We start from the raw sequence: 26,005 nt of genomic DNA, 5'->3' as shown, positions 1-26,005 counted from the left end.
AATCCCTGCGTTGGTTGCTTTTGCAGCAAAAACTACAAAACTTTATGGCATAAGCTTTATAGACTAGACTTCATCAGATGCCTGGAGTGTACTCTTGAGTTGCAGTTGTGTGTGTTTGTGTGTGTGTGTGTGTGTGTGTGTGAGAGAGAGAGAGAGAGAGAGAGAGAGAGAGAACACATACAAACACAGTGGGATGAAAGTGAGGAAATGAAATGGGAAAAGTGCAGACAGTGACAATTCAGTTAGAGCTCAAATGGATCCAAACAGCAGCAGATGCAAAATTCACCCTCCTGGGAATCACTGCTTTCATTTCTAGTTGTCAGAGGTCCAGGAGAAAAACAATTGGGAAGGAGAGGCAGAATTTAGTGAAATCACAGAAGCCAGAAAAACGAGGCAGGGGAGGATTTGCAGGAGCTTTGGGTTGTTAGCAACTTGCATAGCTCTTTCCTTCTTGTTACTAGAGAATATGTAATGACTATTTAAGAAATTTATATACCATCATTTGTCCCACAAAGTCCAGGATGGTGAACAAGAAGTGTAAACAATTAATATCACAACGCTAAAATATCTGTGGGACGCGAGTGGCGCTGTGGGCTAAAGCCTCAACGCCTAGGGCTTGCCGATCGAAAGGTCGGCGGTTCGAATCCCCGCGGCGGGGTGCGCTCCCGCTGTTCGGTCCCAGCGCCTGCCCACCTAGCAGTTCGAAAGCACCCCCGGGTGCAAGTAGATAAATAGGTACCGCTTACCAGCGGGAAGGTAAACGGCGTTCCGTGTGCGGCTCTGGCTCGCCAGATGCAGCTTTGTCACGCTGGCCACATGACCCGGAAGTGTCCCCGGACAGCGCTGGCCCCCGGCCAATAAATGTGAGATGGGCGCACAAACCCCACAGTCTGTCAAGACTGGCCCGTTCGGGCAGGGGTACCTTTACCTTTACCTTTAAAATATCTGTAATAAAATCCATAATATTAACAATAAAATCAGGCAGCAAGCAAGAACATGCAGCAAGTTAAGGAAAGACACTCTTTAAAATGCCAGGGGATATTATTATTTTTAATCTTAGCATGTGGCAGAAAAAAATGGAAATTCCGGTGTCATTTGGGTTGGGCATTCCGTATGCAGGATGCCATCGCCTTGCATTGCACACTTCTGATGAAGGTAAAAGGTAAAGGGACCCCTGACCATTAGGTCCAGTTGTGACTGACTCTGGGGTTGTGGTGCTCATCTCGATTTATTGGCCAAGGGAGCTGGCATGCAGCTTCTGGGTCATGTGGCCAGCATGAATAAGCCGCTTCTGGTGAACCAGAGCAGTGCACAGAAACGCTGTTTACCTTCCCGCTGGAGCGGTACCTATTTATCTACTTGCACTTGACGTGCTTTTGAACTGCTAGGTTGGCAGGAGCTGGGACCAAGCAACAGGAGCTCACCCCGTCACAGGGATTCGAACTGCCAACCATCTGATCGGCAAGTCCTAGGCTCTGTGGTTTAACCCACAGCGCCACCTGCGTCCCATTCTGATGAAGGAGGCGCTTATAAAAGAACTTCAGCAGGTGATCTCAAAATGCAGGCAAGATGCTGGTGGCAATTTCTCTCTTGTTCACCTTACTCTCTGCATCCTCCTTCTCTTCCCCCACCCCCAGATTGGAGGCTGGAACATCACCGGCCCATGGAATCAGAGCAACTTCATGGAAGTCCTGAAACTGGTATCGGGAACGTACCGGGCTTCTCCATTCTTCACCGTTTTTGTGGGTGCTGATTCCAAGAGCTCCAACAGCAACATCATCCAGGTGAGCCCTGCTACCTGAGAGCATTTCTGTGCAAAAGGAGCTTGGAGGAGGGGAATCTCTATCGGCATCCTGATCTCATCAGGAAGCACTGTAACTCCATAGCAGAGCCTCTGCTTTGCATGCAGAAGGTCCCAGGTTCAGCCCCCCCCCCAGGTGGGGCTGAGAATGTCCTCTACCTGAAACCTGGGAGAGCTGCTGCCAGTCTGTGTAGACAGCACTAAGCTGGATGGGCATATGATCTTACCTGCGCAAGGCACCTTCCTTATCTTCCTCTCCTGTGCTATAGGGAGCTAGAAGGGGCTGCAGGGGAAGCTAAGGGCTGGGTGTTCTGCCGCATAGACTCACTGGTTCCCTTTTGTACACGGCAGCTGGACCAGTCAGGACTTTTCTTACCATCGCGGGATTACTACCTGAACAAGACAGCCAACGAAAAGGTAAGGTGGTCGCAGTCCGCACTAGGTACCAACCCCTGCCTCTCACTTTGGGTCATGCACACTTCTACTTGTCTTGCTGTTTTCCCCTGGAGAAACCTTCTCTTTACTGGTGAATGAACACTGATCAGTTTTTCTGTGGTTCAACACTCGTTCCAATTCAATGGTAAACAGTGAGTTTCCCCGGAGAAAGTGGTGGGGAGCACGAAAAACTGCTCGGGCCCTTGCCTAGGAAGCACATGACAAGTGCAAAACCTCTTGGATCCATGTTTTCTAGGCAGAAGGAAAGCTGAAGGGTGGATGAGCCTCGCTCTCTCACTCTCACGAAAGCTGAGTTCTAGCAACATCTGGAGGGCAGCCAGTTCTCTGCCAATGCTTTAGTAAATAAATACCCTGCTCCCACCGACTAGGAAATGGTCTGCTTTTCGTCATTGCTAGTCACATTTACCAATAAATCTTTGTTCTCTAGCCCACGAGCTGCTTGCGCAGTAGGACTCTGCTGGCTCTGTTCAGACCCTGAAAATTATTTTATATTTTTTTGGGGGGATGGTGCCTCCTTCTTCTAAGGCAAGTGTCAAAATGCTTTCTGAGGTGAGGATGGGTGGGACAGACCCCTTTGGTTGACATTCTGAATAGCTGCTCATTGGTAGGTATTCCTTTATCGAGTTGGCAAATAAAGCACAGATACTTGAGGATAAGCAGAGATGCCTATTCCTTTCTGTATACCAGGGCTTCTGTGCATGAATATTAGTTTTACTAATATTGATTAGGGCGGAATTTGGTGACGCACCATGACGAATGTTTCGTCTGAGCAAGGATTGCAGCTTGCTAGACAGAGTGACCTCTTCTTTCCTCCCCACAAGCTGTTCTCCCAACTACCCCCTAGCCAATTTCAGGGAGGGGGAAGGAAAAGCCCCATTGTGCAAGTGGAAGTCCTTAGACGGGTGTTAACTGATGGGGTTGGTTCAGTGAATGCTGCCCTTTAAATATTTATATAGCACCCCATGTAAGTACACTGCGCATTTATTCTTCTATCCCTCCTTTCTTCCAAGGAAGCTTAAGGGAGCACATAGTGTTCTCTCCCCCCCCCCCTTCACCCTCACAACAGCCCTGTGAGGTACGTTAGGCTGAGAGACATTGACCTTCCTCAAGTCTCCCAGTGAGCTTCATGGCTGAGTGGGGATTCGAACCCCCAGGACACCACCTGACGCTCTTAAGCACTAAGCCACATTGGCTCTGCAAAGGTCAATGCTTTACAAAGAACAGGTGTGTGACAAGTCCCTGCCCCAGGCAGATTACTATCCAAAAATAGACACAAGAAGCCAGCAGGAGGAGGAAAGAGAAAAGGAAGCAGCAGCAAATAGGGAAAGAACAATGGGATCATGAACAGAATAATAAAATCATAAACAGAATAATAAAATTGTACAATTGCAGGGTTTGGAGAGTCATCTATCCCACCCCTGTCTCAGCTAAAGCATCCATGACAGATGTGTGGGGCACATTGGCCTCGTGGCTGATGGGAGTTGGGGCCCAACAAAATCTAGAGAGCCGCAGCTTCCCCCTCCTCTCTTTCACAATTTGACAGGTGAGATATTGTCAGTGGCCTGCCTTGTTGAGCATCAAGCAAAGCCGTAAGTGTTGCAAACTTCAGCTGGTACAGCTAGATGATTAACTGGGACTGTGTTCATGGTATCCCTTTAGAGCACATTCAAAGAACATTTCTTTCCCCTCCACCCCTCAAAGAATTCTGGGCCCTGTTGTTCTCTAAGGGCTTCTGGGAACTGTAGCTCCCTGAGGGGTAAAATTACACTGCCTAGAATTATTTGGCGCTTTGAATGTGCTTTAAAAGTACAGTGTGTGCACAGATCTCTACACATGGAACGTAGTTAAATCTACGTTGGCGGTGTTAAAACAGCCCTGCTGGCTTCCAGTATGTTTTCACACACAATTTCAGAAATGCTGGTTTTAACCTTTATAGCCATTTCAAGCTTAGGAACTGGCAATCTGAAGGAAGCCCACAATCCTGCCTGGGTGCTGGGGGTTGGGAGACTGCTATTAATGATTATTTTATTATTGCGCTGTCTGTTCTTATGCTTGTTCTTATGTCTGTATTATTGATTCTCCGTAAAATGTGTTCTTAATGTTGCACGCTGCTCTGGAATCTTTTGATAAAGGGTGGTGCCGTATATAAATTGAATAAATCATCATCATCATCATCATCTGTGGAAGCTATTCTATCAGTGCCCTTAATGTCAGGGCAGAGGTGGGTGGCAGCAGCAGAGTGGTGGGGCTTTTCAGTTTATGAAACACGCCCCCCCCCCTAGAGAAATTTGCCTGCCGTCAGTTCCATTCCATTCTAGGCACCAGGTCAAAATAAGTATTTTTACCCTGGATTTTAATTGAGCACCGATGGCAACGGTTATGCTGCTGCTGAGCTCGTTTCCTGCAGTGTTTTATGGGCATTTCACCTGATTTTATGCTGCCTTGTGCTGATTTTTTTAAAAAAACATTATGCTTTATGGTTTTGTTGTTTTGGGAGCTTGGTGTGAGTTTTTTTTGTCACCTCAAAGCAGCCTTGTGAATTTTTGGCTAAATTGAAAGATGGTAGAACAGGTACTTTAAATAGAGAAATAAATGCTGTCTCGCATGTCTCAGCAGCTACCAGAAGCTAGAAGCTTGCTTTAAGCAAACATATAAACTGTTTAGATCCTCTGGTTGGGGCAGAGATTCTGTGCCCAAACTGAACTGTAGCATTATTATTATTATTATTATTATTATTATTATTATCATCATCATCATCATCATCATCATTAATTTTATTATTAATTTCCGTACATGTCAAGGTAAATGAAATTGAAAAGATAGGTGTGAAGAGAAAGGGAATTGATGCAGAGGCCAGGACAACTTGTGGGGAGCTCAGCACAGCACTTTGGTCTATCCCAGGGGTCTCCCTCACCCCTCATGGGCCAAGTGTGACAGGTGGGTAACTCTGCCCACCTGCCAATCACACCTCATGTCACAATGACATCAGGTGACTTTTCTTTTTGCCTGCAAGGGTCTTCAGAAACCCCTTTCAAAGCACCGACTTCAGACATGACAATCATCCAACTGGCGGAGCCTGCAAGGACCTCTGGAAAGGGTTGGGCAATAAAGCGTTTTGCAAACACTGACAGCCTGGAGGCCCCCCCCTGCCCACCCCCAGATGTTTTCACAGCAGAGGGAAGATGCTTTGAGAAGCAGCATCTTCTCACCACTGCTCACCACGGGAGGCAGCCACGTGCAGAAACAAAAATAATTTTATAGTATTATTATTATTGTTATTATTTTATTAACGTTTCACATGTGTTTAAAGTGCTTGACTTGTGTTATTCAGAAGTAATCTTTACAACAGCCCTGCAAGACAAGACAGTGTTGGTGGAGGGGGAGGGGGGGGCTGCTGATTCAGAGCAGTTTGCCTGAGCTCACATGGCAGGCAAGCACATGGCATGGGAAAGATTCAAACTGGTGACTTCCTCATTCATAGCTCCATCTCTTTAGCCACCTGCACTGCACCAGCATAGATCCTCATTCCACCCCCCACAGCTCCTGACACTTCAGTCCCAAACAACAAAAGATTTAAGTTTTACAAGATTTAAGTTTTGGAGGTGTGCCATCATTCCTCATCCTGGTGAAAGGAGGAGAACAAGTTTTTGAAGTGGAGATTTTTATCCCAGACATTAACCGATTGCATTGGGGATGTGTGTGTGTGTGTGTTTAATATGTGCAATTGTTTTCATTGTGTTGTTGGATTGCTTAGGGATGCTTCATGTGAAGAGATTCATAAATAGTAGCAATAAGGTTGGGGGAGACAGTGGCAGCCCAGCCTAAAGCGCCTTAACTCCCATAGTTTAAAAAAGGTGCTGGATAAGATAAGAGCTGAGCAGGGAGGAAAGGTGGCCTGTTGCTGCTGCCGCCTTTTGTTCTCCTTGGCTGGCGAAATTTCCTGGAATCACCCAGGTGCTTTGCACCCTCTCTGGCAGGTGCTGGCTGCTTACCTGGACTACATGGTGGAGCTGGGGATGCTGCTGGGGGGGCCCAGAGCTTCGACGGAAGAGCAGATGCAGCAGGTGCTAGACCTGGAGACTGAGCTGGCCAACCTCACCGTCCCCCAAGACGAGCGGCGGGACGACGAGAAAATCTACCACAAGCTGAACATCGCCGGGCTGCAGGTGGGACCTGCCTGGATAAGGCCCTGGAGAGGAGTGGAGCTGGCAGGGAGGGGTCTTGTTCAGTCTCTAGGTTTGGTCCTGACTCTAAATGGGGTTCTTTGGCAACCAGGGACATCTTGCGTAATTTGAGCAGAGAGAGGTGGGGCCATTCCTTGGGCCAGTGATGGCTAGCCTGCGGAAGGCCTTCCAGGCACTGTTGCTGGAGGCATGGCCAGCAACCAGGGCTGCTGGGAGTTGTAGTTCAACAGCCCCCTGCCCTGCCAGTCCCAAAGGGCTGTTGGAAAAATGCCCTGGGAAGGCTGCCAACTTCCCAAGTCTTTAGAGCGTCTCTCCAGTGGTCCTCTCTGGCTGTAAATCTCCCTCAGTCTTGAGAGACCGGTAATAAGCGACCCTTCTCTCCTGAAAAGAGCACGCCAGTCTTCTGGTATATCATAGCAGAAGAAAGACTCAGTTGTAGTTCTAAACCAGTGGCATAGCGTGGGGGGTGCAGGGGGGGCCGGCCGCACCAGGCGCAACATCTGGGGGTTAGGGTTAGGGGGCGCAAATCCACGGGTTAGGGGGCGCAAATCCACGGGTTAGGGGGCGCAAATTACTTGCCTTGCCCCGGGTGCTGACAACCCACGCTACGCCACTGTTCTAAACTACTTTATTTACAGTCTTATATACATCAGACTCCATCAGTACATCTGTGCTCTCTGAACCCCAGTACATACAGAAGTAAAACCAACTTCCAACAGTACTCAGAAGGAAGAGATAAGACAGACTCCCTTTCTCACGCTCTCTCAGACACTCATAAAACATAGTACCCTCCCCTGGAGCAGCTCTGATAGATAAAAACCCTAACAAGGGCATCATCCACCCTGTTAGTAAGCATTGCGCCAGCTGAGGCTTGTGGGCAGAGGCTGGATGACCGCCTCTCAGGGATGCTGCAGCAGTGGGTCTCCTGCCTCAGCAAGGAGGGTTGGATTTGAGAGCCTCTAAGGTCCCTTCTCTGTGATTTTTGGAGGCTGCAGTTGTGTTGTGCAGGTGCTTTGGGAGGTTCCCCAGACATATAGGGGCAGATAGAGGGGCATATAGCAGTGCCTTCAAAGGTCCCCAGCCAACCAGCTTTTCCTCTCTCCTTTCCTTGCAGTAGCACCCTCTTCTCCCACCTTCCTCCTTCTCCCTCATCCTGGTTTCCTGCAGCCTCCTTAACAGAGAACCAGCTTTTGTTGCATAAGCAAAGACCTCACTGCACAGGCGGCAGCCAACGCCGTCATCAGACCCTTCATTAGGATTCCATCTCCGTGCCGCTATTCAGCCGCTGTGAACGTCACGCCCAGGAGCCTGGCTAGCTGATCGGCATCCCAATGAGCCCAGAGTTGCAGCTGTGATGCTGAGGCTGCCCTCCGGGCACTCCTCAAATGCAGTTCTGCTCCTGGAGGCAAGAGGGTTGTGTTCGACGTAAGCGCACCAGCGCACAGTGTTCCTCCTTGCAGCCATGGGGCAATCTCCCCCTTTCCTCCCCTCGTACGCCCTCTGTTTCTGTCCCGGAGGCTCCCTCAGTCCTCTGGGGCAAATTTGGGGATGGCGCGTCATCGTCGTTTCATTTGCACGCTGTCTTTCCATGGTTAAAACCAGGCTCAAGGCGGCTTTCAACAAACATGAAACAATTTACATAATTGCTAAAGCAGTCGTCAGCAGTAAATGGAACACATCGTCAAGCAAGCGCATGCACACACACACACACACACACAAAATCAAACAATTTCCACATGATAAGCTCTTAAAACAAAGATACAAACAATTAATATCAGTAACAGCAACAACGAAAACCCTAAACAGTACTCCAGCCCAAGAGTCTGTTCAGCAGGCCCAGCTTTTGTAGTTGGAGTCAGTCCAGGCACACACAGAGGGAGGAGCAGGGAGCAAATAATAATAATAATAATAATAATAATAATAATAATAATAATAATAATAATAATAATAATAATAATTTATTATTTGTACCCCGGCCATTTGGCTGGGTTTCCCCAGCCACTCTGGGCGGCTTCCACAAAGACCAAAAATACACTAATATGTCATACATTAAAAACTTCCCTGAACAGGGCTGCCTTAAGATGTCTTCTGAATGCCAGGTAGTTGTTTATCTCTTTGGCAAAGTCCCATTGCACCTGTGCTGATCCTTGTGCTAGTGCAAATATTTCACTGAGTACTGTACACAGTTCATCCTCCCCACCCACCCCCTTGGGGATCACTGCTTCCCAAAAGGGCCATTTATCTGTTTCTATCCCACCTTTTTACCCAAGGAGCTCCACCACCTGGCGCACATGGTTCTCCCCGTCCTCATTTAATCCCCCCAACAGCCCTGTGAGATAGGTTAAGCTGAGGAGGAGTGACTGGCCCAAGATCACCCAGTGAGCTTCATGGCTGAGTGAGGATTTGAGTCCTGGTCTCTCCCAGGTCCACAACAACATTCATATCTCTCATCTTTCCTCCAAGGAACTCAAGCAGTCCTCCCCATTTCCAGTTCATCCTCGCAACAACTCTGTGAGGCAGGTTAGACTGAGAGGCAGCAACTGGCTCTCACTTCCTGCTTGTGGGGGTTTCAGAGGCACCTGAAATAATAGAAAGATCTGCTAGGTCTGACCTGATCCAGCATCCAGGATCTTCTTAGATTTTTATGCACTAGCTAGGGAACTGAAGCATGAATCAGGAACATCCCAGCTTGAATTTTGTCTCTGCCACTAGTTCACTAAGGCAAGGTCCTCTCAACCAAATGGTGGCGTTGTGGTTAGAGTGTCGGACTAGGATTTGGGAGGCCAGGGTTTGAACCCCACCGCTTGGCTACATGAAGTTCCTTGGGTGCTGCTAGGCCAGTTGCTGCCTCTCCACCTAATCTACTTCGCAGGGTGGTTGCGGGGATTCAACGAGGAGTGGTGAGGACCACGTAAGCCACCTTGAGCTCCATGGAGGAATATATGTGTGGTAAAGAAATAATGAATAAACAAATAATAGAGACTCGCCTCGGAAGGTTGCTGTAAGCATTGCAAGCTCTTTTAAGACAAGGGTTGGGCCATTCACAAGGCTGGCTTAGCTTGTGAAACTCCACATTCCCCCCCCCAAAAAAACCCCTTGTTTTTGCACCTCTGTCCACTGGCTTCTGGCATTCCCACCCCATTGGGCACAACTGTATTCCTGATGTTTAACTCCCCTACCCTGGCCTCTCTCTCTCCCCCCTCAGCTCTGTATTCTGTTCCTCTGCTCCTCTTTGTTCTTCTTGTCCCCCTCCCATCCCTTGGACCTCCCAGTGAAACGGGGAAGCCAACCTTCTTCATCATTCATTGGTTGCCAAGCAACTATTTGCCATGGCAACATGGAGAGAGAGAGAGACAAATAAAATCTGATTGTAGAAGTGTCACTTCAGGGAAGTCCAGGCTTTGGCCTGTAGTGACTAGAGCTGGATTTGGTCCCTGGGGGAAAGGAACCAGGAGCCAACAAACTGGTCCCTTGCTATGGGGGGCGGGGGGGGGGACAGGGCTGTAAACTGAGGCAGGAAGGAGAAATCACTTACTGCTCACTCACGCGCCCAGCATCTCGCTCAGGACGTGGCCCCAGAACTTGTCTCTGGTGCTGGAGCCAATTGCCAGGACATATACAGGACTAGTGTGAAGGAAATCAGGCACGTGCAGAGTTCATTTCTGTCACGTTTGCAATCGGGCATATGGCAGCAAACCAAAGTGTCACAGGTAGGGAGCAAGCTTTTGAGTCCTGCAGAACATTAGCCTGGGTTTTGGGCAAAACTGGAAGGGGATGTGTGCCAAGGAGGTGGCTCAGTGAAGTTGCAAAGTTTGTTGCATCCGCACTGTGCATTTAAAGCACATTTGTACCACTTTTAACATTCAAGGCCTTCTCCTAAAGAATCCTGGGAACTGTAGCTTACGCCCTCACAGGGCTACAGTTTCCAGCACCCGTAGCAAACTACAGTTCCCAGGATTCTTTAGGGAGAGCGATGTGTTTTGAATGTATGCTGCAGATGCATAGGTACCGAGATTCCAAAGGACCAGAAGAAACTGTTCATGTACGCGACAACAGCTGCATGAACATTGCTAGCCCAGAGATGGAAAGAAGGGACAACCCTGACCAGAGAAGAATGGCAAACCAAGTTGATAGACAACTTGGCAAAATTAACTGGGAATCAAGAAGACAAGATCTTTAAAAAAAGAATGGGGAAAGTTTATAATGTATATACAAGATTATTGTAAGCAGGTTAAAACACTGGCAGGATTTTAAATACGCTTGTAATGTAACGGTATGTATGAATAACTTAGGAAGATAAAAAAACTGGAGAAGTAGTGATATGCAGTTAAAAACAGGATTAATAAGGCCCATGGAAGGGATGGGGGGAAAGTCAGGAGATTCAGAGTAATCTCGATATTTGGATTCAGAATTGGTTTTGTTGTATGTTTATATTTTTGAAAATCATATAAAAATTTATTTCATAAAAAAGAAGAATGTATGCTGCAGATGTGACGTAACTTAAGACGGACAGGTCACGTTGCCAACATCATTGGATTAAGCTCTGCTATGCACTAAGGTCAGCTGGGTTACAGATGACTGAGCCCCCGCCAGATGTTTTTAAAATACAAAATTCAGCAGTTGCGCAGCTGCATCTCCAGCCTCCTCTGCTTTTTTGAGTATAACTCACAAGGCATGAGTTTCCAGCATCTGCAGCATGGGAGCGAAAAACTGGTCAGAGGGTGTGGCCAACCAGGCAGTCTCACCAGTTCCTTTTCGCTTACAGCTAAATTCATTTCTAAGCTTTAGGTTTCTTCTTGCTTTCTGCAGGTTCTTGCCCCTGCCATTGACTGGCTAGACTTCATCTCCTACTTCCTCTCACCACTAGAGCTAACCGAGGCTGAGCCTGTGGTGGTTTATGGCAAGGAATATTTGCAGCAGGTGTCCCAGCTTATCAATAACACCGACAAAAGGTACCAGGAGGTGGGGATGCAGCAGGAACACAATGCCTCTCTCTCTCTCTCTCTCTCTCTCTCTCTCTCTCTCTGTGTGTGTGTGTGTGTGTGCTCGTTTGTGTGTTTCCTCGTGCCCAGAAGGCCTGGACACAATCTGCTCCTGCAGTTTGGCTCAGTGGCCTTCTTCTCAGATATATTCTCTGCCTGTAATGCTGGGTGCAGAATATTGTGCTGCTGTGAGATTGATTTGGAATATGTTCGAGCAGCCCCGTGTCACAGGTTCCCAGGGCAGGTGTACAATTTAAAAGAATAAAGCACCACAATGGAATTCTACCAGAAAATCCGAAAACAGCAACCTCCATTTGACAAGTCAGGTTGAACCATAGAACAGCAATTACTGTAAGGGCTCCGCTGCACTTTTACTTTGACCCTTATTTTGATCTGATTGTATACCACAGAATGGCCAGTGGTCACAGATGATGGGAGTTGTAGTCTGACAACAAGTGGAGGCCACAGATTTCAGCATCCTTGGTATGCTTTGGTTTTGGCTGAATCAGCCTCTGGTGCCTCTGACACAGCGGATTCTTTTAGAATGTGGCAAAGCTCACAGCTCTGTGAGTGTTTACTAGCGAAGGCTCAGAAACCAGATTAGATCGTAGGCAAGGTTTGCAGCTAATGGGGCATTCGTCATGGCTGTTTACAATGCCTGCCCACAAATGCACGATGCAAGTGTGTTTTGGCGCTCTACACAGTGGTGTGCCCTTATCCCACGGCAACCCAGCTTTTACTAAACATCAACATACGCTCTGTTTCATTCTACCCAGAGTGCTATTATGTGTCACCTCTTTGTGAAGGAAAAAGCAGCTCAAAAAGGAATTTGCAATGAGTGTGGAGGGGAGCCATGCAAGTAGATTTAGCTCCTTGTACTTAACCATCTCCCCTACACAGGTCCCTTCTCAAACTTTATGCTGTTCGCAAAAAACAAGGACCACTTCTTCCCATATCAGCCAACCTGGACCCTGTGACCATCACCTGAGGCCCTTCTGTGTGTGCCTCCTACCAAAGAAGTATGGAGAGTAGCAACATGAGAACAGGGCTTTTTCTGCGGTGGCTCCCCACTTGTGGAATTCTTTCCCCAGGGAGCCTTTAGGCACCAGGCAAGATCATTCCGCTTCTCCCAGTCCTTTGGCTAATTAAACAACCTATGTCTTTCTAAACTTGGGGTGGGGGTGGATATTGTTTTTGTTTGTTACTAAGTTTTGCATTTTTGCGTTTTTATATTGTAAACTGCCCTGTGATCTTTGCATTGAGGGCAGTATAGAAAATATTTTTTTGCATTCCTGTCCTGTTCCTCCCCTTCCCCTTCAGTACCCCTCATGCAAGCAGGCAATGTGAGAAAGCACAATAAATGCTCCCAGATGGCTTCTTTACTGGGCACTCATCCTGATTTGTTTGCAGGGAGATTAGGCAACACTGGCTATTTAATGAGCATTCATTTTTTGATCATTTGCTTGAATGAAGGTTAGATGACGATGCATCAAAGCAAGTGTTAGCCCACATTTCCCAGTGCATTCTCCCATCACTTTCCTTATCGCAAAAAGTCCGATCTTTTGTGGAAGCAGGTTTTTTGCTCAAGTCTTTCCGATCATCATCCTCTGTCAGCCCAGTGTAGCCTTTCAGATTATATAAAAATCTGGAGCTTTTGAACCATAGGATTGTAGAGCTGGGTTGGTCATCCAAGTACAACTCTTCTGCTATGCAGGTATTTTTCTTCCAACTTTCCTCAGCCTGGTGCAGGTGGCACTTGAGTTTGAGGCATGCAGGTGCCCAGCCAAAGTAGGAACTAAGCCTACACCTGTGCCTTCCCATAAATAAGTGGCTGGGAGGAGAGTGTCTGAGCTTTGCAGAGGGTAGGGAGCACTCCAGCCCATTGGCCACCAATCCTGGGTCTCAGCTGGGTCCTCTTCTCTTTCTTTTCCTTCTTTGAGTGTCCTGAACAATTACATGATCTGGAACCTGGTTCAGAAGACAGCTTCCAGCCTGGATCAGCGGTTTGAGGCAGCCCAGGAGAAGCTTTTGGAGACCCTCTATGGTACCAAGAAGGTAAGCGAATCTTCCTTTGGGGCTGCATCTAATGATTGATTTGATTTGTAGGCCTCTGGAGCTGTCGGCACCCCAGGCCTCCTGGTTTGGTAGTCTGAGAACCAGCTGCAGCCCACCTGACCAGCTGTTTGTTTTGGGAAAGGCCTGTTGTTTGTTGGGGCAGGATCCTCAGCCAACCAGTGTCTTTACAGAGCAACACACGTGCCCAGCTCTGCTCCCCCTTAGTTATTTATTATTACTACATTAATATCCTGCCTCTAAGGATATTTAAGAGTATTGTGCATGTTTCTTCTCTCTCTCTCCCCATTCTGTGCTTCCAACAACTCTGTGAGGTAGATTAGGTGAAGAGGTAAAGGTAAAGGGACCCCTGACCATTAGGTCCAGTCATGACCGACTCTGGGGTTGTGGTGCTCATCTCGCTTTATTGGCCGAGGGAGCTGGCGTACAGCTTCCGGGTCATGTGGCCAGCATGACTACGCCGCTTCTGGTGAACCAGAGCAGCGCATGGAAATGCCGTTTACCTTCCCGCCGGAGTGGTACCTATTTATCTACTTGCACTTTGACGTGCTTTCGAACTGCTAGGTTGGCAGGAGTAGGGACCGAGCAACGGGAGCTCACCCCGTTGTGGGGATTCAAACCGCCGACCTTCTGATCGGCAAGTCCTAGACACTGTGGTTTAACCCACAGCGCCACCCGCACCCCTAAGGTGAAGAGGTACAAGACTCTTAACCACAACACCACATGAGCTGTCCCACTTATGTCTCGTTCTCTCTCGTTTCTCTGGAGTCCTGCACACCCCGCTGGCAAACTTGCATCTCCAACACTGATGACACTTTGGGCTTTGCCCTGGGGGCTCTGTTCGTAAAAGCCACCTTCGACCGGCACAGCAAGGAGATTGTGAGTATCCCCAGGCATGTCGACAAAGCTGCCCTCTGTATGTCCCGTCTTTAACAATACCCCGTGATGACAAATTCTCCTGTCCGTGTGGCCCCTTCATATTTTTCTTCCCTGGGAGAAAAGCAGCGTGGGACAGGATGCAGTTGCCGCAGCCGGAAAGGGGAGGGTTAAACAGCTCCTTCCCTCCCTGCAACCTGCCAGCCTGTCACTCAACCTGAAACCATTTATAGCTGGTCTGCTCATCCTCAGGAAGGATGGAACTTACATGCAGAAACAATCGCAGAACGACATTTAACCTACAAGAAATCAAACATTTATAGAATCAATAGAACTGTAGAGTTGGAAGGGACCCCGAGGGTCATCTACCCAACGTGAGGGTTGAACCCACAACCTTGAGATTAATAGTCTCATGCTCCACTGAGAGAACTAGCCCAGCACAAACTCTCTGGAACTCCCTGCCTATTGATATTATGCAGACACCTTCATGGCATTGTTTTCAGCAGCTGCTAACTGCTTTCATGTTTAGGCAAGGCTACCCATGGTACAGAACAGACTTCCCAATAGGCTGGTATTTGCAGGATGTCCTCTCCTGAAGAGCACAGTTGGGCGTATAGTGAATGAGACGGTATTCTGGTGATGACATGCTGGAGATGAGATGAGTAAAGGGGAGCACACTGATGCCCTTCCATAGACTTCTTATGTCTTTTCCTTCAGGCAGAGGACATGATTGCTGAGATACGCACTGCTTTCGAGGAATCGCTGGACCATCTTGACTGGATGGACGAGAAGACGAAACAAGCCGCTAAAGAGAAGGTGCCCCAGATATTTATTTGCTGCCAATTCCTGACAATCATGGCTTTAATTTTTAAAGGAAGTTTCTATTCCTTATGACTGTGCAATTTACATTATGATAACTTAGAAGGTCCAGGTGGGAGAATGCAGTCCTTCTGATACGTTGGGCCCATAGCTGTCAACTTTTCCCTTTTCTTTCGAGGAATCCTATTCAGAATAAGGGAATTTCCCTTTTAAAAAGGGAAACGTTGACAGCTATGGTTGGGCCTAAGCCTCAAGTAGAGCATGAAAGCAATGGCTATCCCTGGTTGTGTCTCCTCTTGCTGTTGGGAGATAGACTACCTCTGAGCATGAAGGTTCCATGTTTGCCAGCCAGTGAGAGGTGGCACCTTCAGATTTTACCAGCTGCATGTGGCGTGACCTGCACAGCCTGCTCCCCCCTCCTCGCCCCAACCCTTTATTGCAGTTGTGCAGCCTGCAAGCCTCGGCTGCCCATGCTTTCCTTTCTCTGCAGGCTGACTCCATTTACGACATGATCGGCTTCCCAGAGTTCATCCTTGATGACAAGGAGTTGGACGATGTCTATGATGGGGTAAGAGTAATATTCTACAGGCTTTAAGATGTGTTTGTGAAAAGTAGGGGTATTGCTTTGTTTTAACTAGTTGCTTGTGTTTTTACCTTGAATTTTATTCTGCGAACCTCCCTGAGATGATGATGATGATGATGATGATGATGATAATGATGATGATTTGTTCAATTTGTATACCACCCTATACCTGCAGGCCTTGGGGCCTGTGAAGAAGGGTGGTATAGTAATTAATTACATCCAAGTTAGTGGCCATCCTGCATGAGTGAGATCCATAGTTTAACCATGCCTTCCTTTTTTCTATCCTGAATCTTCCAACATTCATTGGATGTCACCAAGTTCTAATGTTAGAAGATGATACACACACAAAAAGGCGACCTAGATTTCTAAAGAGGACTATTCCAAGGTTTCCATTATTTATCATCTGTTTTTTGAAACAGAAATAATCTCCCTTACAGGAGAGATGCAGCAGTCCTGGAGATACAGCCACACCAGGTCAATGCATGAAGTCCTGTTCCATCTCCCATTTCCAAAAAACCCATTTAATGTGTAATCCTCAAATAGAGAACTTATCAGATATCAAACATTACACTTGATCTTAGCCAATAGGCTGAGAGGCAATACTGGATTGTCCACAGAATACTCAGGACTCCTTTTTCTGGTGGATTTTGAACTGTTTAAGACCAAAAGGTTGCTGCAGGTTGGTCACTGACACATCAGACTAATGACCATTTCCAATTCCAGAAAATATACGGTGACAACATTTCTAATAATAATAATAATAATAATTTATTACTTATACCCCGCCCGTCTGGCTGGGTTTCCCCAGCACTCTGGGCGGCTTCCAACAAAATATTAAAATACAATAATCTGTTAAACGTTAAAAGCTTCCCTAAACTGGGCTGCTTTCAGAAGTCTTCTAAAAGTCTGGTAGTTGTTCTTCTCTTTGACATCTGGTGGGAGGGAGTTCCACAGGGCGGGTGCCACTAGCGAGAAGGCCCTCTGCAGGTAAGCAGTTTAATCTCAAAAGAAGTGTGGGTTTTCTCAGCCTTGTCTATTTCTTGAACACCTGTCTGGCTGCTCTGATAGGCATTGGCCAGATGTCTGCATTATCCCACCCACTTAGTGCATCACACTCTGGGTAGCTGTTAACTTGCTGCATGCCAGCAGAGGTCCCCAAAGTTTCATTTCAACGGCCTTCTGTTCTTTGGAAAGAATAATGGGAAAATACAGTGTGGAAATGCTGAGGGTGGTAGGAGAGGATATATTGTTTATTAATATCCTTCCTAACTTGCGCTAGCAAGTGTCTTCATTAGGCAGAGTGTATTCCCCTTCTTACGCAGCAGAAAGCTGGTTGCAAACTCATGTGAGTTTCTTAAGACAACAAACAATTCAATCTGGCTTGCCCAGACTGAGATATGTTCTAATATTCCTGGTAAGGCCCCTTTGAATCCCTCCTAAAGGAATAAAGACACCACAGTCTTACTCATAAGTAACAAAAAGTAGTTTTACTCACGATCAGGCAGAGCACAGTGTGATCTCTGAAGGCAGGCTTTAGGCTTAAAGTTACAAACGTGTATAAACAGGTTTACCCCATATGGGAGATAATTTAGGGGACTGCTGGTTGGCAGGCAGGTGATGGAGAAAGCAGGCAGGACAAACAGGAAGGTTGAAAAGAGAGAAGGTAGCTGTGTGACTTGGCCTTTCACCAGGTCTGGAAAAGTCATGCCCATCTACTAGTCACATGCAAGGAAGGATTCTCCAGGCCAGAAGGAACAGGAAGTTTTGACTGGCTGGACCAAACATTCCCTTGCATGTCCACTCTAGCAAAACATGGAATGTTGTACTTGACTGCTCCCAGTGGATTACATCCCACATACAGTTGTGGAGGGGAGCCACGCAAGCAAATTTAGCTTCTTGTGCTCAACCATCTCCCCTACACAAGTCTCTTCTCAAACCTTACACCAGTTGCAAAAAATAAAATAAAAAAAATCCTAGGAAACATAATTATTACCTCAAGGACTGCTTCTCTCCATATGAACCTACCTGGGTGCAAGCATAACATTATCATTCATGATTATTAGGAGGTAGGTATTCATGGGCATTCCACTGTCTGCAGCTCATCAAGTGCAGCTGGCATGTGGCATCTGTACCCCTTGCGTTGTCCATTCTTTTTCATCTGTCCCCAGCCATTGGGTCTTTGGGTTCTAGTAATAAAAATTAAGTTGATCGTGTTATCCCAGGGGTGGGGAACCTTGGGCCTGGGGGCCAAATGTGCTCCTCCAGGCCTGTGTTTCCAGCCCTTAGGACTCCCTCTTACCCAGATCACACTACATGCTGATCCCACTATTCACCCTTCTCAAAGGCCCAGGGAGCAAAGCAACTCTTCTCGATAGGTCTTGCCCCTATGGGGCAGTTGTGGAGGCTGAAGATCCTCACCTTCCCATGGCTGCCTCAATCTCCTTCTCTCCCAGGTCTTTCCCAAGCAATCTGAGACTATGCCAGTGTCCCTGTCTCAGCTCCGCCCTCTTCATGCCTCTCCTGGTTCTGGGAGACCAGAGGCATGGGAGCTTGTTACAGCAGGAAGGGGAGACACCCTGGCTTCTTCACCAGTCAGACTCATCTCTGCCTCTTGGCCTTCCTCCTCTCCTGCTTCTGCTTCTCTCTGGCGCAAGCTCCCCCGGCTCACTAAGCCCTGTTACCTCTTCAGCTTCTGACACATCCTCTTCCCAGTCTGCTCCCTGAGACCGCTCATCATCGACCCACCACCACTCCCTGGGCTCTGAGCCTTCTTCCCTTGGGGGGTTCGCCAGCTGGTGCCTCCCACCATTCCTCTTTGTCCAGCAAGTCTATGACATCTCCTTTCTGCTCTTCTCTCTAGTACGAAGTCTCAGAAGACTCCTTCTTTCAGAACATGTTGAACTTCTACAACTTCTCGGCCAGGTTCATGGCAGACCAGCTGAGGAAGCCCCCCAACCGGGACCAGTAAGATTTCTCTCCATACATTTCTTGCCCTTCTCATTCATTGAGAGATGGCAGAAGGAGGGCGGTGTGTGTGTGTGTGTGTCAGAGCTCAGTGGAGCATAGGGAAGATTTGAGGAGGCCCCTGGCAAAGTGTGCTTCATTGGTCAGCCCCCTGGCAGCAGGCTTACCTGGCAGTGGCACCAGGCACCCACTTGCTGCCATTTTAATTTTCTCCAGCTCTCCCAAGATGGCGTCACTGGTGTCAAGCCTGACAAAGAGTGTCACAGAGAGGGGAAGGTCTACACTCACATCACCTTGGGGCTGATCCTGTTCCAGAATGATTGCTTCTGAAAATATCTTAGAACACCTTAGACTTACATAACTAGGGTGGTAACCCTAATCCCGTTTACCTGGGAGTAATTCTCAATAAATTCAATGGGGTTTACTTCTGAGCAGGCACGGTCAGGATTGCAGCCTAGGAACTGGACCTCAATACAGGCAAACAGGGTGGGGGTGGAGATGGGAATGACCTGGTTTTACATTGATTGAGTTTAGGGTCATGTTTTAATTCGAACAGGAGAACGGCGTGGAGGGTCGGTCAGGATGAAGCCGAAACTTCCAGAAAATTCAAATCCACACACAATCAAATACAGTGGTGCCCCGCAAGACGAATGCCTCGCAAGACGGAAAACTCGCTAGACGAAAGAGTTTTCTGTTTTGGAGGTGCTTCGCAAAACGAATCTCCTATGGGCTTGCTTCGCAAGACGAAAATGTCTTGCGAGTTCCTGCGGGTTTTTTTCCCTTCCCCCCCTTTTTCTAAGCCACTAAAACGCTTATCAGCTGATCCGATAAGCTGATAAGCCTCTAAAAGCCGCTAATAGCGCTAATCCGCTAATCCGTCAATGGGCTTGCTTCGCAAGACGAAAAAACCGCTAGACGAAGAGAATCACAGAACGGATTCTTTTCATCTTGCGAGGCACCACTGTAACCTTTTTTATTGCATCACATCCAACTGAAGGTGGCTGATTTCACGAAGAATTCTTTCCCACACGAAAGCAAGCAAACTCACCCACGCTGCATGTGGAAAGCGAGCATCTCAGGGAGAGGCTAGGCTAAACATCATCTTGTCATGCTAGCTTTTCGTATGAAGGGAGTTTTCCCCTCTCCACAGGACAGGGCATTCAAGCAAAAAGTTTCAAGCAGCATAGGCCAGAAAGTGCTCTGCTGTCGTGTCATTTCTGCAATTTCTTAGGCCCCATCTGAACTATAACGCTGTATCATACCACATACCACAACAGCCATGAGTCCCCCCTGAAGAATGCCGGGAACTGTAGTGTGTTATGGGTGCGGAGAGTCACAGAGCTACTGTTTCTGGAGTGGTGAAACTGTCAAAACCTCTTCCCAGATTCCCAGACTTTGCAAGGGGGAACACTGGTCTCCTAACAGCTCTCAATTCCTGGGAACTACATCATAGTGCTTTAAAGGCATGGTGCAGTTGAGGCCTAAATCTCATTCTCTAGGGCAACGTGGCCACGCTGGTTGTGGCTGGTGGGAACTGTAGTGTAAAACTGCGGGACAAGGACAACTGTGACTTTAAGGAAGAATGGGAGCTTTTCACAAATTATTTAAAATGGCAACAAAATGAGCTGGACTCCTTGGCAGGTTTTGAAGAAACATACACAAATTTATTGGTTGATAACATGACAGATAGATAAGGTAAGGATATGTACAATTTTATAACATGCAGAGAAATCAGAGAGAGGAGCTGAGGGAAGTCCTAGGGGGGAGGGGGGGAAAACTATGTTTGTGATTATACGGTTTGACAATTTGTTATGTTGAAATTGTTTAATAAAAACATTTTTTTTAAAAAAATGGAACTGTAGTGTAAAACAAGTGGAGGGCACCAAGTCGGGAAACACTTCTCTAGGGTCTTCCAGCCTCCAGCCTTATTTGCTTGCCGTGCTCCTGAACAAACAATGCCTCCTCCCAACCAATTATTGTTGTTGTTCCTTCTCCAGGTGGAGCATGACCCCTCAGACAGTCAATGCTTACTACCTGCCCACCAAGAACGGCATTGTCTTTCCTGCAGGAATTCTGCAGGCTCCTTTCTACGCTCACAACCACCCCAAGTATGTGTGGGTCTTTTGATTGTTTGGTAGGAAAAGAAAGCTTGCGGGGGGGGGCTGGGGAGGATGTGGTGGTGTGCTGGGCATGCTCAGACTTGACCTCTCTGCTCTGCAGCTGCCTAGCTTGCAGGGAGGGGAATCAGATCTGTACCAAGAAGGGCACATGATGGTGGGCTTCCTGTGTGTGGCTATTTCTGGCACACACACACACACACACACAGACTTGCAGCGGAGTTGCAGTGCCAGTCCATCTGACGCCTCCCACTAGAAATCTCTTGCTTGTGGTTCCTGCCCCAGTAATTGCTTCCTGATCAGAGGGGACCCAGCAATACTTAATTGCACCATAATTGGCCTATAGTTAGCCAGTGCTCGTTCCCGGAAGGGGAAAGGAAAGGCTTTAATTTCAGGCTTTCTTCCACTATTTTGCATCTATTTATAGTGTGAAATAACGCCATTGCGCAACTTGAAAAAGAAAGAGAGGCTCTATATTTGGTGATCCATATTTAATAAAAGGGAGTGGGGAGCCGAAGAAATGTTTGTTACATAAAGCATGGGGAAGTTGTGGCACTCCAGATATTATATTTAGTCACCAGCACCCATTAGGGCTACCCAGAACAGCCAGTTGCCCATTTTTGATGGGAATTGATAGTCCCAGTAGCATCAGTCAAGTCATATATTCCCCAGTCCTGTGCTACACAATGTGTGATGCAAGACGCCTAACCCCTTTGATGCTGTGTCCAAAGTTGCCTTAATGTTATTTCAGACATGAGCTCACATTACCTCTCATCAACTGGGTACCAAAGGTGGCTTTCTAGGGTCATAACCTCTTGCTTCCTCTTTGTTTCTTCCTTGAGGGCCCTTAACTTTGGGGGCATTGGCGTCGTGATGGGGCACGAGCTCACCCACGCTTTCGATGATCAAGGTAGGAGCAAGGCGCTTGGATCACTGGCTTCTTGTGTCTTGCATGTATGCGCTGTCTGCCCTCCTACGAGGGAGGCCTTTGGTTGGTGTTGCCTTGCATGGGCCTTTAGATCTGTAACAAATCGTGAGGAAGCTGGTGGAATGAACCTCTCTTTATGTTCCTTGGGCATCTCTTCCCCTGTTATTCTGGCTCCATCCCATTGGACTTCCTAGTATTTCGTGCCTTAGCTAGGTTTTCCAACAGCAAGGGCCGTTGAGGGCTTTTGCCACCCTAGGCAGACCAGGTCACCTTGATGTTGCAGAGGATTCTGGGAGGTGGTTGGGAAATCAGCCATGACCAGAGCAGAGCAAAGCTTGAACTGTTTCCACTGTGAGCCTCTCTAGACATCTTCCGAGATTGCATTAGGGAACCTGCAGACCTGTGGATCTTGTTGGACGCCTAAATCTTATCATCCCCAACCATTGGCCATGCCTGGGATGTGAATAGCTGCTAGGAGGGGATTTATATGTTAGATATAATATTTCCTTCTTCATGTTTGTGAGTTCAGTAGAGTGCATCCCTTGGCAGCTTAAAGGGGAAGCTTAGATAGGCTGGTTTTAGCCTTGTAAGTAATTCAGGACGCTTTAAGGTAGACTGGATTCTCTTTTCTGCCTCTTAAAACAACAATCACTCAGTTTTGTCAAAGGTAAAAATAACATTTACTCATTCTGGATACCTGTTGAAGAGCAACAAATATGGCAGCTTTGTTCAGGCAGGCTTAAAATGGTAATTCAATTACAAAGACATACTTAGGTCTAGCTTAAGATGTAGAGACTCTCACATTGCTGGCAGAGTGGAAAGAAACAGAGGAAGAGGGTGTTCCCAGGCAAGTAGGAAAATATATATAGGTATGCCCTCCCTCTGTCAGGGCACAGTGGGAGCATCTCTCACAGGCCTCGGTCCAGTATACCTGAGGGAGTGTCTCCACCCCATCGTACTGCCTGGAAACTGAGGTCCAGTGCCAAGGGCCTTCTAGTGGTTCCCTCGCTGCGAGAAGCCAAGTTACAGGGAACGAGGCAGAGGGCCTTCTTAGTAGTGGCACCCTCCCACCAGATGTCAAAGAGAAAAACAACTACCAGACTTTTAGAAGACACCTGAAGGCAGCCCTGTTTAGGGAAACTTTTAATGTTTAAAAGATTATTGTATTTTAATATTTTGTTGGAAGCCACCCAGAGTGGCTGGGGAAACCCAGCCAGATGGGCGGGGTATAAATAATAATAATAATAATAAACAACTCTTGCAAGTTCACAAGAAAACTCAGCTCCTATCATATGCCTATCTAGCAAAACATGAATTAGTGGTTTGGCTTCACTTTAAACATCCCACACTGCTGGCCAGGGCTGATGGGAGTGGGAGTCCAACAACGTCTGGAAGGCCACAGGTTCCCACTTCCTGGTTTATAGGGTTGAGCCTGACCCGTCTGAAAGACTCCTGTTGGTGGCCTTTCCATTCATTTCCCCTGCTCCTCACTTGCACCTATCTCCATGGTAGCTTCCATTCCGCCATTGCCATCAAGCCGCCCTTTCCTTTCTGCGGTCCACTTGCTTCCCTACCTGTTTGCAATCCTTTCTCCCCAGGTGACACCTCCAGTCATCTTTCCCGGCTTCTTTGTGCTGCTTTTGCTCCTGCTCCATCCGCTTGGTGAGCATTCATTATCTCTGCACGAGTGGGCCACAGCTGGCAGCTTAGGGAGTTCACTGCCACCACAACCCCACTGATCCATTCCTCTCCTTTTAACTCACAGCTGCTTTAGGCTACTTCAGGAGCAACCCCCAGGTCCCCTTTCCTTTAAAGCTGGGGAATCCTTTGCCTGGGGCAACTCAACACTTCCAGCATTGCAGTGCTCAACAGCTGTAGATGGTGCAGGACCCAAAGGGCAACTGTGCCTTGCTAGGAGGGAAGGAGAGTGTGAATCACAGGGAACCTCAGAATACAGGAAGCTGCCTTATACTGAGCCAAGCCACTGTGTTCCTTCTAGCTCAGTATTGTATACAGTGACTGGCTCTCCAAAGTTTCAGACAGGGTTCACTCCTAGCCCTACCTGGAGATCCCAGGGATTGAACCTGGGACCTTCTGCATGCAAAGGAGATGCTCTGTCATTGAGCCACAACTCTTCCTGGATCCGAGATAATCCCTCCTGTATCGTGGAATGGAACTGAGGATCTCTAAAGTATGGGGCAATGACTAAGAAGCAGCTGCTCAGAGGTCTAGCGGAGGCCAGCTGCCAAGGAGCCATAGAGCAAGACTGTGTGCTTTCCACATCGATGTTTCAGGGCAGATAGAGCGTGGAGCACAGCATTGGGCACAGAATTCTGCTCCTGGTCGCCTGAGCTTTCATTTTTGAATCAAAGCAAGTTTCTACCTCTTACGCCCGAAAGTGTGTGGGCAACGCCTGGCAGAAGACTCAGAAAGCAGGTAGCGACTGAGTTGGATTTGCATTGGTGAGAGGGGCAGGATTTGGTTCCTCTGCACTCTCCGTGCCTTGTAGGAGCTGAACAAATTGTGCAAAAAGAAAATGCGTACAGATTGGTTGCTTCTGGATTGTGTGTAAAGTATGGGTTTCCTTAATTCAGCAGGAATTCTGATTTTTTAAAAATGCAAAGTATGCACAGCATTAACTGAACCGAAAGACCCAAACAGCAGCTTGCTGGCCGTAACTTTGTTGTAGCTGAACCAAAGCCAGTAGCTGAGGTTTAAACCCTAGCATTGCCAATTAAAGAACCTCCAGCACCTGATCTGCACAATGAAGGATCAGTCCCTTGTACTGCAATAATAATAATAATAATAATAATAATAATAATAATAATAATAATAATAATAATAATTTTATTATTTGTACCCAGCCCATCTGACTGGGTTGCCCCAGGCACATTGGCAGTAAGAATCCACGTTATTGCAAAAGGTGGACCCAGAATAAGGCAGCTTCCTAGAGTTCCTTGCTCTTTTGTAAGTCCATCCCTGGAGCCAGTAAACACCTGATTAGGAACAAAGGAAAGGGGGGTTCTTTTCTCCATCAAGCCCCTCTTGTGAGCTTCTTTGGGGGCACCTGCTGGCTGTTGCGGAAGCTCAGGCGTTGTGCCAGGCGAACCTTCAGCCGAGTCCAGCAAGGCGATTTTATTCCAGGCCGCGAGTACGACAAAGAAGGGAACCTGCGTCCCTGGTGGCAGAACTCATCTCTGGAGGCTTTCAAGAACCGGACGGCATGCATGACGGAGCAGTACAACAAATACCTTGTCAACGGGGAGCATGTCAACGGCAAGCAGACCTTGGGCGAGAACATCGCTGACAACGGGGGGCTCAAGGCAGCCTACAACGTAAGTAGCCTGTCCAGGGAAAGGTTGTGCGCCCCCCCCACCACCGAAAAGGCAGGCCCGGGGGAAGAGGCCTGGCAGGTCTTGAGCTGGTTGTGTCTGCGAGGTGTCTTTGTTCCCAGCGGCCGTGAGGTGAGGGAGGCCCTCCTGAGCTTGGAAGCACAGGCTCTGCTCTCGCTTTCCTTGCAGGCTTACAAAGTCTGGCTGAAAAAGAACGGGGAGGAGAAGCGCCTGCCGTCCGTGGACCTCACTAGCCACCAGCTCTTCTTCTTAGGGTTTGCACAGGTAACTTGGAGGTGGTGGGAATGAGAAACAGAAACTTCCCGTTCCCAATATCCTCCTCCCCACATCCATGCGCATTCTGTCTGCCACTGCCAGTACCCCTGTGTTAACAGTCCTCCTGGCAGGTCTGAAGATAATGGGCATAAAAGACATCTCAGGAGCACAGGAGAGCCCCCCACCCCAATAGTTCAGTGCTGGAAAGCTAAGGTTCAATCCCTGGCATCTCCAGGTAAAGAAAGCCAGTGTGGTGCAGTGGTTAGAGTATCAAACTGAAGCCTGGGAGATCAGGTCCGAAATCACCACTCAGCCATGAAACTCAGAGGGTGACCTTGGGCCAGTCATGATCAGCTTGGATGGCTCAGCTGGTTAGAGCATAGTGCTGATAACGCCAAGGTTGCAGGGTCGATCCCTGTATGGGACAGCTGCATAATAATGCCTTGTAGGGTTGGTTGAGCTAGATGATCCTCAAGGTCCCTTGCAACTCTGCAGTTCTGTGAGTCTTCTTATCCTTTGGCCCTAACCTAACACAAAGGGTTGTTGTGAGGACAAAATGGGGGGGGGGGGGAGAGAACGATGCACACCACCCTGAGTTCCTTGGAGGAAAGGTG

The 26,005-nt window shown here is 47.9% G+C and overlaps 1 protein-coding gene across 2 annotated transcripts in view; it reads left to right on the top strand.

The window, feature by feature from the left end:
* Positions 1-26,005, top strand: part of ECE2 (endothelin converting enzyme 2) — a 49,116-nt gene that overhangs the window by 18,678 nt on the left and 4,433 nt on the right. For both annotated transcript variants that reach the window (XM_082224118.1, XM_082224119.1), the window contains 13 exons: positions 1,638-1,784; positions 2,153-2,218; positions 6,235-6,423; positions 11,251-11,393; positions 13,364-13,478; positions 14,265-14,375; positions 15,090-15,188; positions 15,682-15,759; positions 18,635-18,738; positions 20,736-20,846; positions 21,698-21,765; positions 24,928-25,118; positions 25,305-25,400. In XM_082224118.1, the coding sequence (XP_082080244.1) occupies positions 1,638-1,784; positions 2,153-2,218; positions 6,235-6,423; positions 11,251-11,393; positions 13,364-13,478; positions 14,265-14,375; positions 15,090-15,188; positions 15,682-15,759; positions 18,635-18,738; positions 20,736-20,846; positions 21,698-21,765; positions 24,928-25,118; positions 25,305-25,400 (1,518 nt within the window). The remainder of the gene's footprint in view (positions 1-1,637; positions 1,785-2,152; positions 2,219-6,234; positions 6,424-11,250; positions 11,394-13,363; positions 13,479-14,264; positions 14,376-15,089; positions 15,189-15,681; positions 15,760-18,634; positions 18,739-20,735; positions 20,847-21,697; positions 21,766-24,927; positions 25,119-25,304; positions 25,401-26,005) is intronic.

This window comes from Podarcis vaucheri, assembly GCF_965113315.1.
Source record: "Podarcis vaucheri genome assembly, chromosome: 5".
NCBI lineage: Eukaryota > Metazoa > Chordata > Lepidosauria > Squamata > Lacertidae > Podarcis > Podarcis vaucheri.
The sequence above is the reverse complement of the archived record's forward strand: the minus strand, read 5'-3'. Positions and strand labels throughout refer to the sequence as shown.